Below are 20,407 nucleotides of genomic sequence, written 5' to 3' on the forward strand. Positions count from 1 at the left end.
CATGCCTAAAGAAGAAATTGGGTAGTGAAATTTAGCCTTTGAGTGGAACCTGTGACTTAGATAAATATCTGAAAGCAGAGGAAGCAATTTGGAAACGTAGTGCAGGACAAAAATAGAAAGTTTTAATGTCCAATTGGAGAAAAAACGGCCGAAGAGTTAAATAATAGATCTAAGCAACAGTGTGGGAGCATACTGCACGTCGAAAAGGGATTAGTGTATGTGATAATGAAGGAAACTGGCAATCGTTGGGGTCATTAAAAGGACTGTGTGAGGATTATCATATGAATAATGGAAAACAGACTAGGGAAACGAAAGATAAGGGGGTTAAGGCTAGGCGACAAGGTAAAGGTGAAGCTGGCAAAGGTAAAACTGGTGTAACTCTTGACCTGACTGGACTGCCCAAGCTTTTTGATGACTCAGGAGGAGGAGGAGGAAGAGGAAGCCTGGCCAGCCCAGCCCACGCCATCGGCACCCAGGTATACTCCACCTAAGCGGTCACCCCAGGGTGATCCCAACTCACCCCCAAAAAACGCAGTGGCCACCTGCACGAGGGGACAGCTGAGGCAGCGGACGTTTAATAACCAGCCAGGGACCAGAAAGCCACGACGTTGGCGGAATTTTCTGGAAGGAGGCGGTTGACGGCCTTACCCATCTCATAGAATCCTTCTGTAAGCATGGCATTCTAGTCCCGTGCCAGTCCCCTTACAATGCTCCTATTTTGCCAGTTCCAAAACCGGGAAGGCCAGACTGGCGGTTAGTACAGGACATCCGTAAATTAATGAAATTGTGCAGCCGATACATCCCGTAGTCCATTATCCCGCTACGATTTTAAGCAGTATTCAATCGAACTCCCAGGTTTTTACTATAGTAGATTTGCAGCTTGCATTTTTTGCGATCCCCGTGGCTCCTGAGTCGCAATACATTTTTGCATTCACCTTTCAAGGCCAGCAGTACACTTCGACTAGGTTACCCCGTTTCGTGCACTCTCCAAACATTTTCTCGCATATATTGCTTAAACAGTTTAGAAATTTACAATTTCCTGAGGGCTCTTCAGTAATACACTACGTGGACCACCTCCTACAGCAAATGAGCAGAACACCAATACACTTCTGAATGTCCTGCCCTCATGGGGTTACGTGCTACCTCCCCAAAAGGCAATTGAGAGCCCAAAGGCAATTGACATTTCTGGGAAACCTTTTGAGCGCAACTGAAAGGCAGTTCAGTCCTGAAAGGGTGACCCCGATTCTTGCGACCTTCCTGCCCACTACACCGAAAGCCATGCGTGCTTTCCTTGCTCTGGTTAACTTTTGCAGACAGTGGATTCCCAAAGTTGCTCTGTGTTCCAGACAGTTGAGCTCCCTGGCGTCTAGCGCGCTTAAAGGGCCCCTAGAACTAACCGAGCAACCGAAAGAGGCCTTTGAGTAATTGAAGAAATCGCTCTCAAGGGCGCCTGCTCTTTGTCGCCCGCTCTATGAACTTCCATTCCAGCTTTCTGTGAATGTTTTAGAATGCTGCGCCACTGCAGTTCTCACTCAGGCTCATGGGAAAAGGCGTAGGCCTGTTGCCTATTACTCCACCAAGTTAGACCCTGTAGCGTAGATGCTCCCGGCTATTTACTGCTTAGTTACGTCTGCTTCCAACATCACTCTCCAACAGCAAGTTACAGTATATTCGTCCCATGCTATTGTAGCTTTGCTGACCTCCGACCAGACCCAACATTTTACTCAATCCAGACGATATGAAACAACATTACTGAATAAACCACTCCTCACCTTTACATATTGTAATGCCATCAACTCCGCTACGTTTTTGGAGACAGCCTCCGTTGTGTTGACTGAGCCTCCTCATGACTGTCTGCTACGGAACCATTTTCTCACTTCTCCACGCCCCGACCTCTCAGATGCGGCTATTCCAGGGGCACAACTTGCCCTTTACGTGGATGGTAGTTCCACAGTCTCTGAGACCGGGGAACGCCTCTGCGGCTACGCCATTGTCGACGACGATAGCACGTTCGATAGTGGCGCTCTCCAGCCCCCAGTCTCTGCCCAAAAAGCAGAACTTTGTGCTCTCACTCGCGCCCGTATTTTTGCCAAGGAGAAAAGGGTCAATGTTTATACAGACTCTCGCTAGGCATTTGGGGTGTTCCATGATTTTGGACAACTTTGGGTACAGCGGGAATTTCTCATCTTCTCCGGGACCCCCATTCAGAATGTCATGTATGTTAAGAATCTCCTCCAGACTATACTCCTCCCCGAAATATTGACCCTTAATAAATGATCGGCTCACTTTAAAGACCACTCTGCAGTAACTAAAGGAAACGAGGGCGGACTTGGCAGCCAAACAGGCTGCGCAGGAGGCAACTATAGTAGTTTTCACTACTGAGTGATTGACATCCACCACGACTAAATCGCCACCAGCGCCGGGCGCTCCAGACAGGGTTACAGTTCAAAAACTCTAAGGGGACGCCCCGTTTCAGAAAACAAAAACAACAACTCTGGAAGAGAAGAAACTGTGGAATTGAGTTCGGGGGAAGTCCGGACTGGTTCTTTGGGAAATAAGTCCGTAACGTTCCCCATAGCATGCTATGACTAAAAAGTGAAGTTTGGTGAAGTATCGCTTGTTTTATGGTTTTATTGAATTCGTGGTACCTTGCGCTTTTGCATTGGCTCGATCCGTCTTTGACAGTTTCCCTCAGGTAAAATCCTGCCAGGCGAACCTATTGGAATTGTTATATGTGTTGAACAAACCAGATCGAAATAGGGTCCAGCGCAGAACCCCCCCCCCCCCCCGGAACTATGCTGCTAATGAGAGAGAGAGAGAGAGAGAGAGAGAGAGAGAGAGAGAGAGAGAGAGAGAGAGAGAGAGAGAGAGAGAGAGAGAGAGAGAGAGAGATGAAGAACAGAGTTAGAGGCATCTGCTACACATGAGAGGGAGACACACATAGACACACACACACACACACACACGCTTTAGTATTATGGCTTCTTCACTGATTGTTTACCATTTTGCTGCAAGGACACTTCTTTGCTCGTTAACATTCTTGCTGCGACAGCAGGGAGTGGCCTAGATTGATGGACATGGACATGTTGAGTTGATGGATGGCTGATACCCCATCAAGGGAAGATAAAAGACGGGTCTGCGGAGACACAGACAGACACACCAGTGGACACTGAAAGAGTGTTGTGCACCCACAGGAAGGTGTGGGCCTGGAGGATCGGTTCAGGTGAATCGGTCCGGAGCACGGTGGATGAAGACAGACTGGTGGGGACTTGTGTGTGTGTGTGTGTGTGTGTGTGTGTGTGTGTGTGTGTGTGTGTGTGTGTGTGTGTGTGTGTGTGTGTGTGTGTGTGTGTGTGTGTGTGTGTGTGTGTGTGTGTGTTTGTGTCCGCCCTTGCCTGGGTGACGAGTCCATCACTGAAGAACGGTCTAGCCTGGAACGGAAGAGTCATAACCGGTGACCCCAACGGTACAACGGAACAAGAAGACGAGGGAAAGTTTGCCTGATGCAGCTGCTCATCTCTTGGTCGCTCTGTCTCTCTCTCTCCAGCATTGCAACACAACAACAACTACCTCAACACGAACTGAACTGAACTCTGTATTCTCTTATGAAAATTAATTTACCCATAGACTTAGATAGAGCTTGCTTTTGATTCTTATTCCTGCACTTCTGTACTTATCATTGCTAACCTGTTTTATATGTATTTTGGCATTTGTGATACTGTATTGCTTAGTTTACTAATAAACACCTTTAGTTACAGTACCACCAGACTCCAACGTATCAGTCCATTTCTGTTTGTTTAGTAACCCGGTCACGGGGTACGTGACAAATCGGGGCCTCGTCTCGGGGTTTGATTTTCAAATCGGCAGGTTGCTGATTTGATTGGGGTAAATTCCCTTAATCTGATCTGGTTGTGTGAGAAACCAGAAAGACTGGCTGCAGAAATGGATGTTGGCGAGTTTCTGTTAAGTCCGAACCTTGTGGGTTAAAGGAAGGCTAAAAAGTCTGAGTTGTGGGAAATGGTGGAGACCTTGGAACTCAAGGAGGTTAAGAAAGGGATGAGGAAGGCTGAGATACAACGTAAGATAGCTGAATATTATGTCACGATGCAGATATTCAAGGCGGAGGTGTTAGAACACTTTCCTGTAGGGAAAGGGGATATCCAGTTACGTCTAGAAGAGATGCGGCTGGAGAGAATTAAGTTGGAGGCGGAGGAGGCAGAAAAACAGCGACAGTTCGAGAGGCAGAAATGGCAACGCTTGGATAGCGGGGCAGACAGTGGGGAAAGTTTCATGTTAGTCAGGAGATTAGGTTGGCAACTCCGTTCGAGGAGACGGACATTGATCGATACTTCTTGCATTTTGGAAAGGTGGCCGCGAACAAGAAGTGGCCTAGAGATAAATGGGTGTTGTTACAAAGTGTACTTAAAGGGAAGGCTCAGCGAGCATATGCGGCGTTGTCTGCGGAGGTTGCAGAGGATTATAATGAAGCAAAACAGGCTATCATTCGGGCCTATGAGCTGGTACCCGAAGCGTATAGTCAAAAGTTCAGGGACTTAAGGAAGCAGTGTAATCAGACATTCACAGAGTTTGCCTCCGAGAAGTGTGTGTACTTTGACCGATGGTGCGCTGCAGAAGGGGTGGAGCAGGATTACTACCGCCTAAGAGAGTTGATCCTGATCGAAGAATTTAAAGGTTGTGTTCCAGATAATAAACGGACATACCTTAACGAGAAGAAGAATAAGTCCATATCAGAATCTGCTAAGCTTGCAGACGAATACGCCTTAACCCATAAGATAAAATTTTCCCCAAATAAGAACTACCAGAGGGGTAGTAGGGACGGTAGAGAAAGCTCACCGGCTAAGTCAGTGAATAAGCCGGGGACTACCGGAAAAGGCAGGGAGGAGGAAAAACAGTCTGACAGGAGGTCTCCTAGTTTTGTGTGCTTTAATTGCGGGAAATCTGGTCATATTGCGTCTAGGTGCTTTGCTCCAAAGAAGGAGACAGGGAAAGGAAAGGCGACCGCGCCGACGGGCTGTGTTAAACCGGTTGAATTGCCATTAAAAGAGGAGGGGCTAAACGGAGTTCAAGAGAGATGTGAGAAATTCCTTTCAACCGGGTTGGTATCTTAGTGCCAGTAAGAATCTGGAGAGACACTGGGGCTTTTCAGTCCTTAATCCTAAACAGAGTGTTGGAATTCAATAGTAGACAGATATTGGTGACGTGAACGTAATAGAAGGGGTTGGAAAAGGGACCGAGGCCGTATCCTTACATAAAGTATTATTAACGTGTGATTTGGTTTCCGGACCAGTCACGATAGGGGTACGGTCTGCACTCCCGATGCCCGAGGTAAATGTCCTGCTGGGTAACGACCTGGCAGGTGGGGACGTGTACCCAGCAGTGAAGCGGACTAGCAATCCTGCCAGGACTGAGGACCCTCCCATAGTTTCTGAAGTTAATTCAGCCTGCGTAGTAACTCGAAGCATGGCCAGAAAGCAGCAGAGACAGGCGCTAGTTTAAATGAGTCCAGCGTTGATTTAGCTGAGACATTTTTACCAGCCCTATACCAAGAGGGGTTAGAGGGTGGTAAAACGGAGAATTCTGGAGCTAAGGAAAGTAAGAGAGGCGAGGCAAATTTAGGGTTGTCACGGAACGAGATTTTGAGCATGGTCCATAAGCTACCCCTAGGTGGACATTTTGGAGTGAGGAAGGAGGTTATCGAGGCACAGAACCAAGATGAGAAACAGATGGGGCAGCTACAAGGTCCAGGATAGGACACGGATGATCTATTTGGCTTGACAGAGCTGTTTGCAGTTGAAGAAGTTCAGTGTGTTCCCAACGATGTGAGGGCAGTCCTAGACGAAAAGGATGCCGCTACCTTGAGGGAGTCTGCTGGGTTAGCAGACGAGTTTGTCTTAATCGGCAAGGTTGAGTTTACTTCGGAGGGGAGTTGCTCAGAGAGTACCTGGGAGGATCAGGGGAACTTGGAATTTGAAAGGGGGACTGGTATTTAGAGCCTAGGAGAGGCAGATGTCCCATTGGACTGTGTGCAGGTTGAGGAAGTCCCTGGTGATGCACAGGGTACTGAACCTAGTGTTGAAGCTCAGGAAAAGTCTGAGGTGTCTGACTTAGTTGAAAAGGAATGCAGTCCTTTTGGGTCAGATGGACTTGTTTCAATGAAGAAAGGGTTAACCCTGGCACCAGTGGAAAGGGAGAATTCTCCGTCACTTGTGTTAGAAGGTGTTCTAAAAGTTAGTGATGAGATGAAAGCTGGTAAGATGGATATCATTGAAGATATTGAGGGGAAAAGTGCTACTGGACTTTTGAATAAAGTAAATTTAAAGTCAGGTTTGGTTCCAGGACTGTTGATCAAAGTGAAGGGACCATCTGCTCGTGTCAGTAAGGAAACTAATCAATTTAAAGATCCTGAAGATAAAATTAATGACTTGCGTGAAATTAATGAGTTGTTTGGAAGTTCAGCAAATGGGCTTAGTCTGGACAACATTGGTGATAAGCTAACAGCTGTGAAGGGGCCTCGGAAAGCCGTATCCAAGCAGATAAGCCGGGTGACCACGCAAGGGTTAAATGTCGAGTTTCAGAGTGGGAAAGAGGCCAAGGATGAGCAAACACCATTGTTGAATAACAGGATCTGATTTTGCAGAAATTTGACTTTTTTTTTGTTTGTAACATAGCATGTGAAAGATAAAAACATCATGGAAGACTGAATGTTTGAATTAGGTTTAAAAGTAAACTGGAGATCAGAGTTTGCATACGCTTCTGTAATGCACCACAATATTGCAACTTTTTGAGATTTATACTTGCCCAGCACAGAAACCACTGATAGTGTATACTGGTCACAACTCATTGGTATTTTGACTAGCATGAAGAATAAAAATAGGCGGTATTAAGTTGGAGTCTGTTGTTACAAGAATTCGATATTAAAATACAACATGTAAAGTGGACTGACAATGTAATTGCTGATTGTTTATCCAGGTGTTAGATATGAAAGTATATCTGTGTTACTCTGGTAGTTAATGACCACTTCTGTATTATATTACACTCTGTAATGTGCCTTACGAGTGAATTTTCCCCCCTGTAAAAATACTTTGAAGTGTGGTGGTGTTATGTGTGCTGAACAAACCAGATGGAAATGGGGTCCAGCGCTGAGCCCCTCTCCCCCGGGAACTATGCTGCTAATGAGAGAAAGAGATGAAGAACAGAGTTAGAGGCATCTGCTACAAGTAAGAGAGAGAGACACACACAGGCTTTAGTATTATGGCTTCTTCACTGATTGTTTACCTTTTTGCTGCAAGGACACTTCTTTGCTCGTTAACATTCTTGCTGAGACAGCAGGAAGTGGCATAGATTGATGGACATGGACATGTTGAGTTGATGGATGGCTGATACCACATCCAGGGGAGATAAAAGACTGGTCTGCGGAGACACAGACAGACACACCAGTGGACACTGAAAGAGTGTTGTGCACCCACAGGAAGGTGTGGGCCTGGAGGATTGGTTCAGGAGAATCGGAGAATCGGTCCGGAGCACGGTGGATGAAGGCAGACCGGTGGAGATGTGTGTGTGTGTGTGTGTGTGTGTGTGTGTGTGTGTGTGTGTGTGTGTGTGTGTGTGTGTGTGTGTGTGTGTGTGTGTGTGTGTGTGTGTGTGTGTGTGTGTGTCCGCCCTTGCCTGGGTGACGAGTCTTGTCTGGAACGGAAGGGTCATAACCGGTGACCCCAACGGTACAACGGAACAAGAAGACGACGGAACGTTTGACTGCTGCAGCTGCTCATCCTTCTCTCGCTCTGTCTCTCTCTCTCCAACATTGCAAGACAACAACAACTACCTCAACACGAAGTGAACTGAACTCTATATTCTCAAATGACAATTCAGTTACCCCTAGACTTTGATGGAGCTTGGTTTTGATTCTTATTCCAGCACTTTTGTATTTATCATGGCTAACCTGTTTTATATGTATATTGGCATTTTAATACTGTATTGCTTAGTTTACTAATAAACAGCTTTAGTTACAGTACCACCAGACTACAACGTATCATTCCATTTTGCTGGTTTAGTAACCCGGTCACGGGGTACGTGACAGGATTATTTGAGGAGATTTCAAATAGGATAGATAAAGGCGATGCAATGGTTGTTGTATATTTGAACTTTCAGAAGGCCTTTGACAATATACCAAACATGAAGCTGTTTACCAAGTTAGGAGCACATGGTATTACAGGAAAGTTATGGACATGGCTAGGGCATTGGCTAATTGATACATGACAGCGAGTGGAATAAAATGATCCTTGTCTGGTTGGCTGCCAGTGGCTATGGTGTTCTCCAAGGGTCGGTGTTGGGACCACCCCTTTTTTATACAGTATATGAATTATTTAGATTATGGAATAGATGGCTTTGTTACCAAGTTTGCAGATGATGCCAGGACTGGTGCAGGGGTGGAAAGTGTTGAGAAAACAGGTAGGATGCGGAAGGACTTAAACAGAATAAGAGAATGAGCAATAAAATCGCAAATAAAATGCAATGCTGGAAAAAGCATTGTCATGCACTTTGATCGTAGAAATATATGTGCGGACTTTTATCTAAACGGAATAAAATCCAGGAATCTGAGATCAAGAGGGTCATAGGAGTCCTTCTGCAGAACACATTGAAAGATAACTTATACGTTGAGTCGGTGGTGAGGAAGGCAAATGCCATGTTAGCATTTATTTCAAGCGGTCCAGAATACAATGCCAGGATGCGATGCTGAGGCACTATAAGTAAGTAATGATTCCTTAAGTTGAATATTGCGAACAGGGTTGGACCCCGCATCCTTACATTGGAGAATGTCCAGGGGAGGCTCACATGGATGATTGCACGAATAAAAGTTTTATCATACGAGAAAAGTTTTATGGTTCTGGGTCACAGACAGTCCACAGGGGACTGTCCTGTCTCCCTTTCTCTTCACCATCTACACCTCGGATTTCAGCTACAACACAGGGTCTTGCCATCTGCAGAAGTCTTCCAATGACTCTGCCATAGTTGGATGCATCAGCAAGGTCGATGAGGCTTGAGTACAGGGCGACGGTGGGAAACTTTGTCACATGGTGCGAGCAGAAACATCTGCAGCTTAATGTGGAAAAAAGTCTAAGGAGCTGGTGGTGGACCTGAGGAGGGCTAAGGCACCGGTGACCCCTGTTTCCATCCAGGGGGTCAGTGTGGACATGGTGGAGGATTACACATACCCGGGGATACGAATGGACAATAAACTGCACTGGTCAAAGAACACTGACGCTGTCGGCAAAAGGGTCAGAGCCGTCTCTATTTCCTGAGGAGCCTGAGGTCCTTTAACATCTGCTGGACGATGCTGAGGATGTTCTACGAGGCTGTGGTGGCCAGTGCTATCATGATTGCTGTTGTGTGCTGGGGCAGCAGGCTGAGGGTAGCAGACACCAACAGAATTAACAAACTTATTCGTAAGGCCAGTGATGTTGTGGGGGCGGAACTGTACTCACTGACGGTGGTGTCTGAAAAGAGGAGGCTGTCCAAGTTGCATGCCATCTTGGACAATGACTCCTATCCTATCCTATTATATACATAATGTACTGGTTAGGCACAGGAATACATTCATCCCACCGAGATGCAACACTGAGCGTCATAGGAAGTAATTCCAACGTGTGGCCATCAAACTTTACAACTCCTCCCTCGGAGTGTCAGACACTCTGAGCCAATAGGCTGGTCCTGGACTTATTTCAACTTGGCATGATTAACTTATTATTTAATTGTTTATGGTTTTATATTGCTATATTTCTTCACTATTCTTGGTTGGTGCGGCTGTAACGAAACCCAATTTCCCTTGGGATCAATAAAGTCTGTCTGTCTGTCTGTTTGTCTGTACTTGCTGGATTTGAGAAGGTTGAGAGGGGATTTCATTGAATCGAATATAGAAGGGCCTAGAGAATGTAGATGCGGAAAGGATGTTCCCTATGGTGGGAGAATTTAGGACATGAGTGCACAGCCTCAGGATAGAGGGGTGCCCTTTCAATGCCGATATGCAGAGAAATTTCTTCAGAGAAAGGGTGATGTATCTGTGAAAATTTTTGACACATGCAGCTGTTGAAGCCAGGTCCTTGGGCATATTTTTGGCAGAGCTGTTAAGTTCTTGTTTGGACATGGCTTCAAAGGTTATGGGGAGAATGCTGGCAACTGGGGTTAAGGAGCCGAAAATCAAGGGTTCGCGATGAAGAATGCAGGAGCACTCTTGAGGGGCCAGATGGCCTAATTCTGCTCCTAGGTCTTATGGTCTAAATATTATTTCATGTAAAGAGAGAAAAAAAAATCGAAGCAAGAGTAGATATAGAACTGTTCGAAAATAATGCAGGGGAGCTAGTACTGGCAGCTAAGATAACGGCGGACAAATTGAATAAGTATTGTGTGTCAATCTTCACTGTCGAAGCCACTAGCGATATGTTAGAAATCTGTGAGTGTCTGTAGGAATACGTTTGTGAATCTACCGTTACTATTTAGAAGTTCCTTCCGAAAGTGAAAGGTCAAGACGCCGATAAGTCACCTGGACCACATGGTTCTGGAAGTGCAGACTGCAGATATTCTGGCAGCATTGGTAATTATCTTTCAGGAATCAATTATTTATGGAATGGTCTCAGAGATCTGGAGAGCGACAAATATCACACTCTCTTCAAGAATGGCGACAGAAAGAAAGAATGACAGAAAAAAATAAAACAGTTATTCTGCACTCAGTGCATTGGATAGCTGTTGGAATCGAAGATCAAGCATCAGGTAGATCACATACATTTCTACTCCATTTCCTTATTTTAGCCTGTAATAGCCAAAATAAAACAAGAGTAGCATAGAAACACGTGATTGTGCACCCGATGTAAAAAGTGATCATCGATCCCCTTTTTAGTTTTATCGGACGTCAGAGCCTTCTTTCATCTGACTTCATAGTCTCCCACATGGTTTCTGGCAAACTCTAGCCGAGTTTCATGTGAGTTTTGTTTTCCAGCTGCGTCTTTATCTTTGCCAGCCTATCTTAAAGATTCCACTAGTGATCCGGGCAACTGTTGCATGCGCACTCTTTCCCATCTCAGGCACTGGAGCTTTCACCCCTCCAGAGATATTGTAGGGCTGTTGTTAGCGTCACTCAGTAGTCCCCGTTCCTCGGGCCACCTCACTTCTCGAACCAGCTCTAACCACTCTCCCCCTGCCGTTCCTGGAAGAGATCCCGCGCCTACTGTTCTGGTGGGTCCGACGACCCTCCCTTCAGCCTCACGGACTCGGATGCAGGTCTCGGCAACCGTGAGTTACCAACAACAGTCCCTATCCCTATCGGCTTTGGTGGATTCCGATGCTGATGGCAACCTGCTGGACGAAGAGATAGCCGCCCAGGCCGGAATAACTCCCGAGCCGTTAAGCACCCCCCTGGAGGCTTGGGTCCTGGACGGAAAACTGCTAGCTCGGTTGGCCCACTGTATGCCGCCCCTGACCTTGATTCTATCCGGCAACCATCGGGAGGAAGTACGATTCAGCCTCATCCAGTCACCTCATCTCCGGTAGTACTAGGGTACACATGGCTGACCCAACACAACCCTCGTATTGCCTGTTCTATTGGGAGGAGAGCCGAATGGAGCCCGTCTTGCCATACCAACAGGCTGCGGTCAGCCCTGTCTCCCAGAGAAGCTACCGTGACCCCACCTGTTTTGGAACCTCTTGACTTGTTCCGCGTCCCCAAGAGTAGCATGACTGAGGACAGGTGTCTACTAAATAGCGGGCCCTTTCCCTGCCAACGCGCCTCCCATACGTTTGTGCAATCGACCTTCTCGTCGGGGCCACGCTACCCACCAGTCGCCTACTTTACTTGTCCCGGCCAAAGAAGGAAGCAATGGAAGGTTACATCAGTGAATCTCTAGCGGCGGGCATCATTCGACCCTCATCCTCCCCGGTGGGCGCAGCTACTTCTTTGTGGGGAAGAAGGATGGCTCTCTCCGTCCCTGCATCGATTACCAAGGCCTAAATCGTATAACCATTAGGAACAAGTACCCACTGCCTCTTATAAGTTCTGCGTTCCAGCCACTTCATGGAGCCACCATCTTCTCGAAGTTGGACCTCCGAAAGGCTTACCATTTGGTCCGGATAAGGGAGGGGGACGAGTGGAAGACGGCTTTCAATACCCCGTTAGGCCACTTCGAGTACTTAGTTAATCCATTTCGGCCTCACCAATGCCCCCGCAGTTTTGCAATCCTTGATTAACGATGTACGAAGAGACTTCATTAACCACTTCGTGTTTGTCTACCTGGATAACATCCTGATCTTTTCCAGCAGTCCAAAGCAATACGTGCACCATGTCCGTCAAGTCCTGCAGAGGCTGGGGGAGAAAAAAAAAATATTCGTAAAGGCGGAGAAATGCGAATTCCACTTCCCCTCGGTCAGCTTCCTAGGGTATATCATCGAGAGGGGACAGGTGAGAGCTGATTCCGAGAAGATACGGGCTGTGGCGGAGTGGCCCAAACGCACGGACCGCAAGCAACTCCAACGGTTCCTGGGATTTGCGAACTTCTATCACCGGTTCATCAGAATCTACAGACAGTTGGCGGCCCCCCTTATCCGGTTTACCTCGCCGACCACACCGTTTTGCTGGGACTCCGAAGCTGATTCAGCATTCACTGACTGAAGAGGCGTTTCACCACCGCTCCCATCCTTGTACATCCGGACCCATCCCGTCAATTCATCGTGGATGTTGACACCTGCGACTCCGGGGTAGGAGCGGTCCTATCCCAACGGGCAAGTTCGGACGAAAAGCTTCACCCCTGCGCCTTCTACTCTCGCCGACTGACCCCCGCTGAGTGGAATTACGACGTGGGGAATCGGGAACTACTGGCTGTCAAACTATCGCTGGAAGAATGGAGGCACTGGTTGGAGGGGGCAGAACACCCGTTTGTGGCATGGAGGGATCATAAGAACCTGTGGTATATTCAAACCGCCAAACGATTGAACACCCGTAAGGCCCGTTGGGCATTGTTTTTTGGACGGTTCCAGTTTACCCTCACGTACCGTCCAGGATCCAAGAACGGAAAGCCAGATGCGCTATCCCGCCAGCAAGACTCCAAAGGGGGCACCTCTAGTCCTGAGACGATCCTCCCTCCAACCTGCGTGGTGGCCGCACTGTCTTGGAAGATTGAGGCTAAGGTAAGAGAAGCCCAGAGAGACGACCCCGATTCTGGAATTGGACCTGGCGATCGCATGTCTGTGCCCGCCTCCGTCAGGCGTCAATTCCTCCAAATGGGGCACATATCCCGGATTGCCATCCACCCGGGGAGTGATCGGACCCTGGCTCTCCTGAGGAGGTAATTTTGGTGGCCGTCCATGGAGACGGAGACCCGCTGTTATGTCTCGGCTTGTCCCACCTGTGCCCAGGGAAAGACCTCTCATCAACCACCGGCGGGTCTGCTTCGTTCTCTACCTGTTCCTGGTCGTCCCTGGTCACAAATCGTCTAAACCTCGTCACCGGTCTACCCCCTTCCCGCGGAAATACAACTGTCCTCACCGTGTGTATCCAGAGATACCGGCCACGTGACAGATGCACTGCCACCTGGCTGGTCGGAGGACACACCACATTCCAATCAACATTTGGTCCCTCCCAACTAATCAATGCACACCTAAATTTTTGGTCACTTTAATTGGATTATCTCGCCCAGCCCCATGCTTTAAAAGGTGAGACTTGGCCTTCCTCGCCCTCTCTTACAGACCACCACATTGGAGGTAAGTGCATTGATTTATGTTTGGGAAGGTCTATCGTTTGTCCTGGTAAGGGAGCCGCAGCTATCCAAGGTCAAGGGGGATAGCTGCTGTAGTGCTTTTCCCTTGTTCTTTGTTTGTGCAACCGTACCCTGTCCCCACACCGCTTCCTGTGTATTGTAGTTGATTGTGTTGACCCGACTTCCCCTTTAATGATAAATTCCTTATTATTAAAACTGTGTGTGTCCAGGCCTCTACTGTTGAGACTCAAAGAACCAGTTATTTTCCATCACAACACCGTGGCAGACCGATTCTCCAAGCCGGTGCACTTTGTTGCCCTCCCTAAACTCCCGTCCTCTCAAGAGACCATAGATCCTCTCATCCGCTACGTCTTCCGCCTCCACGGAATCTACGTGGACATAAGCTCCAATCGAGGTCCCCAGTTCGTCTCGCAAGTATGGAAGGCTTTCTGTCAAGCCTTAGGTGCCACGGTCAACCTGTCATCCGGCTTCCACCTTCAGACGAACGGGCAGACAGAAAGGGTCAACCAAGGCCTGGAGGCGACGTTACGTTGTGTAACAGTAAACCCCCCGTCAGCCTGGAGCGACCATCTCCCGTGGGTTGAGTACGCCCACAACTCTCTGGAGAGCTCTGCCATTGGGAAGTCCCCGTTCGTGTGTTCCCTTGGGTACCAACCCCCGCTGTTCCCCGCAGAGGAAGAAGAGATCTCCGTACCGTCGGTCCGTTGCCGGAAGATTTAGGAGGAAAGTCGCATGGCCCTACTCAGATCAACAGATCGGAATAAGAAAACGGCCGACCGACACCGGACTCCAGCGCCGGAGTACCAACCGGGGCAGATGGTGTGGCTTTCCTCCAGGGATATCCCACTCAAATGCGAAGATCAGATACTCGGCCCCCGCTTCCTGGGTCCATACAAGGTCGAAAGGGTTATCAATACCACAGCTGTCCGCCTCACGCTGCCAACGTCCATGTGCATTCATCCAACCTTTCATATGTCTCAATTAAAGCCAGTTTCTGTCAACCCTTTGAGTCCCCTAGCTGAAACTCCCCCACCTGCCCGGCTCATCGACAACCATTCGGCATACACAGTCGACGACTACTAGATGTGCGCCGTCGGGGCAGGGGCCTTCAATACCTGGTGGACTGGGAAGGATACCATCCTGAAGTGCGTTCCTGGGTCCCCGCGCCTTTATCCGAGACTCCTCCCTCATCCAGGACTTTCATCGGGACCATCCAGACAGGCCTGGAGGATCGCCGGAAGGCTCCCACTGAGGGGTGGGGGTGGGGGTGTTGGTACTGTCATGATCCCTTCTGGCACCTGGCTGTCTTACTCAGGAATTGGGAATTTAACACCTCGTTTAGTTCCTAATCTATTCCCAGGGTCCAATAATTACGAACAACTGCATTCCATCAACCAGAGTAGTATAAGAATCTTGTGACCACTACTAGAAAATGCCAGTTCGTTGGTCGCCTAGTGTACGAGTAACCCTACTCCATGGTGTTTAGGGCTATCAGTTCTAAGTGTCGCCTTGTTCCTGAATTATCTACCAAGACCAAGACTCCGGGTAAAACACCCCTCGGGACCCTTCAACGCTCGTATGACCGCAGCGTCTCTCTACTCGGCCTCCGTGCCCGTGTTCAGCACTTGGGTTCGTTCCAACGCTACGTCCTTGCAACAGATACAGTACTGTTGGAGAGGGAGTCTTACTTGGGGGAAGCAACAGTGGCCGCGCCACTGGCACTGTTTCTGTTCCTGTTGCTCAAAATGGGAGAGAGATAGGAAGAGGATGGCAGCTGTCATACCGAACTTCACAGTAATAGGGTCACGCAAGCGATTCTGTGGACGCAGGAAAGGAATGCTAATGGTAGTTTGGCTCCCAGGTGCCAGGGTGCTAAATGTTTCTGATCGTGTCCATGATATGCTGAGGTGGGCAGGATAACAGCCAGAGATCGTGGTACATATTGACAACAACGACATAGGTAGGAAAACGGAGGAGGTTCCTAAAACAGACTACAGGGAATTAGAAAGAGATTTGAGAAGCAGGACCACAAAAGTAGTCATCTCGGGATTACTGTCTGTGCCACGCGTCAGTGAGCATAGGAATAGAGTGAGGTGGAGTATCAATGCGTGGCTGACGGATTGGACCAGGGGTCAGGGATTCAGATTTCAGGATCAGGGATTTTTGGGACAGGCGTTACCTGCACAAAATGAACCGGTTGCACATGAATCGGAGGGGGACTAATATCCTGGCAGAGAGGTTTGTTAAGACTGTTGGGGAGAGTTTAATCCAGAATTCACTAGGGGCTGGGAACCGAACTGAAGAGACGGGGGAAGGGGAGCGTGGGTCACAAATAGAGACGACTTGTAGGAAGTGCGAGAAGGAGGATAAGCAGGTGATAGACAATGGATGCGCTGAGACGTTTCTAAATGCCCTGGATCATGGGAAGTTCACGACTACAGATGCGCTGAGATGTCCACACCACTCCTTGCAGAATCCTGCGATTAACGCAGGTACAGTTCTCATATCAGGCTGTGATGCAGCCATTCGGGATGCTCTCAATTGTGCCCCTGCAGAAAGTTCTTAGGATTTGGGGGCCCATAGCAAACTTCCTGAACCGTCTAAGGTGAAAGAGGAGATGTTGTGCTTTTTTTTTCACCACACAACTCTTCTGTACAGGCCGCGTGAGGTCCTCGGTGATCTGAATGCCGAGGAACTTAAAGCTGTGCATACTTTCAATCCCAGATCTATTGATGTCAAGAGTGGTTAGTCTGTCTCCATTCCTCCTGTAATCCAAAACCAGCTAATTTGTTTCTGAGAAATTGTGGGGGAGGTTGTTTTCTTGACACCACTGTGTCAGAGAGATCAGTTCTTACCTGTAGGCCACCTCGTTATTACTTGAGATTAGGCCAATCAATGCAGTGTTGTCAGCAAATGTAATTCGCAAATTAGAGTTGTGGGTGGCGACACACTAACGGGTATACAGTACACGGAGTAACGGAGGGAACAGTGCCCAGCCCTGATGGGCTCCTGTGTTGAGAGTCAGAGGGATGGAGGCGAGGGAGCCCACTCTTACCAATTGCCGGCGATCTGAAAGGAAGGTCAGGCACAAGACAGATTCAATAACGAGGCCTCAGATTTTCCTGCGAGCCTGGATGGAATTATCATGCTGAATGCTTTACTTTAGTCCAAGAACATCATTCTCACATAAGCATCCTTTTTTTCCAAGTATGTAAGGACGCTAGGTGGAACAATGGCTATTGTGTCGTCTGTCGACCAGTTGTGCCGGTAGGCGAGTTCCAGGGGTTCCAGATTGGGTTGTAGCATGCTGCAGATGTAATTCTTGACCAGACTCTCAAAGCATTTGCTTATTATTGACGTGAGTGTGACAGGGCGCCAGTCGTTCAGACATGTCACTTTGGTCTTTGTTGTTTACAGGGACAATGGTGAATAATTTGAAGCAGGAGGGCACTCTGCTCTGGGAGAAGGAGAGATCAAAATTCATTCAGCATAACAGGAAAAATATGAACCAAGGCATTACATGTACTGTATATATTTTGTTTTGTTGTTTGTGTGTTTTTCTCTTTCTTCTGGTTAAATCGTTGCTTAATCAAATATTCAAAGTTCAAAGTTCAAAGAAAATCATTATCAATCTACATATATGTCACCATAAGCAACGCAGAGTTGAGTTTTCTTTTTTTTTGTTTTAGCGAACGTGCTTAGTAAATCCAAGAAAATTAATCCAGACAGTGAAACACCAAACCTAACCGGACTGAGAACTAGTGTGCAAAATACCTCAAAGCGTCAAAATACTAAAAAAATGATAATAAATAAACAGACATAGCTGTATTTATATAGGCGAGAGGTTTCGAGGGCTGTTTCTTGGGGATGCGGGCGACCTGTTATTTTTCTGCGACTTTTTACTAGTATTGCGGTTTAGGAGTTTTGTTTCTTTATCTTTTCAGATCGGAGTGATGGTGCTGTTGTGTAGTGAAGGCTTTCTTCTACAGTTCCATGGTTCATCTGCATTGAACGGCTATCTGCAGAAGATGAATATCAGAGATCTTCTGCACAAACATACTGTGAAAATAAATAATGCTGCTGAAATATCGAGGACATCAACGTGAGTCCATTGGTTGTGTGAATAGTAGAGTGATATGGCGAGTGATATTGAGTGAGTTGATCTTATCCCTATTCGTAAAGAATCTAAGGGCTGAAAGCCAATAACTCCACTTGTACTTGGTGGTGTGGGATTGAGGCTGTTATGCCTTTTATTCCTGATGGCAGCAGTCTAAAGAGACCAAGTCCTGCATAATACATAGTGGCACAAGTTGAAGACAGAATACTCTACCTTGTCGCTGATTGTGCGAATCCTGGAAGTCATTTATCCCAAGTGTGCCCATTTTCCACTGAATCGTCGTCATGTCATGTAACTAAATCCTGCGATTCCACATATATCCAGAACTCTATCGATACCTCTAATGGGCAGGCGTCTGGATTCTAATGAGTGGTTCGTGATCAGCAGGGAGTCAGTTTCTGAAGACCTAATTTTTTGCTGTACCTTTCTATGACCCAATGAGTTAATTAACTCTTGTGTCCATCCGAAAACGTGTGTAAACGTCATTAATATTTGCTTAAACGCTTTAACCCACCTGTCTTGAATCTTGCATTTTCTGCATCTGCAATGTTTCTTTGCTTGGGTATGGAAAATAAATGTTCATACACTGTCATTATTCATCATATTCAGACGTTTAAAAACGTTTAGCTTGCTCTCGATAAGTTGCGGGTGTTTAAGAATGTTTCGAGGTTTATATTGCACAGTGCAATAATGCAGTAGCTCGGGCTGTCAGAAAACAGTTTGACTATCAGCATAATACCGATATTAAGAACTCGCTGCAACGGTAACCGAACTCATTTGTTGGTCATTGGTCTGATCGAATGTAAACTATACATCGCCGATTTTAATTTGGTGCATAGGTGTACTTAGTTTTGTTGTTTGATTTGTTTGAAAATTCAGGTTTCAAGATTGCTTAATGCTATTGTCAGAACATAATGAAAATGTATTACGGAATAATATGGACACTGGATCCGATGCTGCTTGGACATACAAACACAGAGAGACACAATGCAGCAATAACAGTAGCGTGGAGTATTTCCAGCTTGTGCTTAGATGTCGTAATTTAATTTTCGTATCCTCTGCCAAAATTATATATTTTTCGCTGAATTCTCACAGTCCAATGTCGTGCCGATTACCAGTGCAATTGATCATAGTAAATTATCGTATGATTAGGTTGCTGTTAAATATGTGGCTGGAGAGGATGTATGGCTTGTTGGACCCGAAGGTCCTTTCGCGCTGTATCTCTAAATAAATAATATAATCAGCAAATAAATACAAATATATAACGTAGTGTAGCAATGTGCTAAACACAGAGCTAGAAACAACGCCACCTAGTCTGTAAGTTGCACTCGAGACTAGTTTATTCAAACTTCGTTGCGCTGGCTTTTTACGCCCTCTCCGGGCGGAAATGACGTCAAAGGCACATCACAAAAGTCTCCCCCGCGCGCGGGTTATTTATGAGCCGCTTCGCTTGCGCAGAAAGTGGGTCGCCACAGTAGCCTATAAAGATCTATATGCATATTGGGACGATTGACAACGGAGTGCATATGCATATGGAGACCGTCAGGAAGTGATAAAATAGTGGTCTTGCAGATTAAAGAAAGTACCTGCTTTCGAGTCTGGTAGTCCTGGCCTGAATGCTACGTAGCATGCATCTAACAATTATAGAAAAAAAAATCCGTGAACATGGTGGGTTGGATCCGCCAGGAAGATTCTGCCACTTATCCAACACCTTTCAGTAACTTTGTCCGTGATGGCTAGTAAGCACGTGAAACTGACGCATACGGCAGTTTTGGCTACGCCCTGTCTGCCACAGAACAGCTTCTGCAACGGGCATTGATGCAACAAGGTGGATGCCCCCTGTTGATCATGACTTGAGTATAATTTAGATTTCTTGTTGTGACAGATTTAAAAAGGGGACGATACATTGACATCTGTCCTTCTAATCAAAAATCCACCTTGCGTTCTGAGAATTGGAGTACCCCAATATACACATGAGTAGCTATAACAAATTACATAGAATGCCTCAGAATGCAAAACTATACATTTTTGTTCGAAGATCAGAATCCAATCACATTTAATATCATTGGCATTCGTCGTGAATTTTTTTTGTTTTTTTGGCAGAAGCAGCAGCAGTACGTTTCAGCACATAATAACCAAAACGACTATAAATTATAATATTGTCATTATAATGACAAACTAGATTTTTAAAATATATATCGGAGTAGACATGTGTGTTATCTGCATGCACTGACAAAGCTCTGTATCAATGCCTAACGAATTTGAATACATTGGACAAATAATTCACATACCTCTGATATGGCAGACAATGTATGGGTCTACTGAGTGAATTGAAGATTCAGAGTTTTGAATATATCGGAAATGAAACAATTGGAAATCTACGTATACACGTTGAAAGATTTTACACGTTGATCTACGTGTACACGTCTGAAATTTGTCCTGAAAGAATAAAAAGAGATGGAAGCATAATAAGAACATTTAGACCGGATTGGTGATTCAGCCTGGTTTT

At 46.7% G+C, this 20,407-nt stretch overlaps 1 protein-coding gene across 1 annotated transcript in view; it reads left to right on the plus strand.

The window, feature by feature from the left end:
• Positions 1-639, plus strand: part of LOC140721448 (uncharacterized) — a 42,242-nt gene extending 41,603 nt beyond the window's left edge. Inside the window, exon 10 of the mRNA XM_073036269.1 lies at positions 421-639. Coding sequence (XP_072892370.1) covers positions 421-639 — 219 coding nt within the window. The remainder of the gene's footprint in view (positions 1-420) is intronic.
• Positions 640-20,407: the final 19,768 nt, after the last annotated feature.

The sequence above is a fragment of the Hemitrygon akajei genome, unplaced genomic scaffold (assembly GCF_048418815.1).
Source record: "Hemitrygon akajei unplaced genomic scaffold, sHemAka1.3 Scf000055, whole genome shotgun sequence".
Classification (NCBI taxonomy): Eukaryota; Metazoa; Chordata; class Chondrichthyes; order Myliobatiformes; family Dasyatidae; genus Hemitrygon; species Hemitrygon akajei.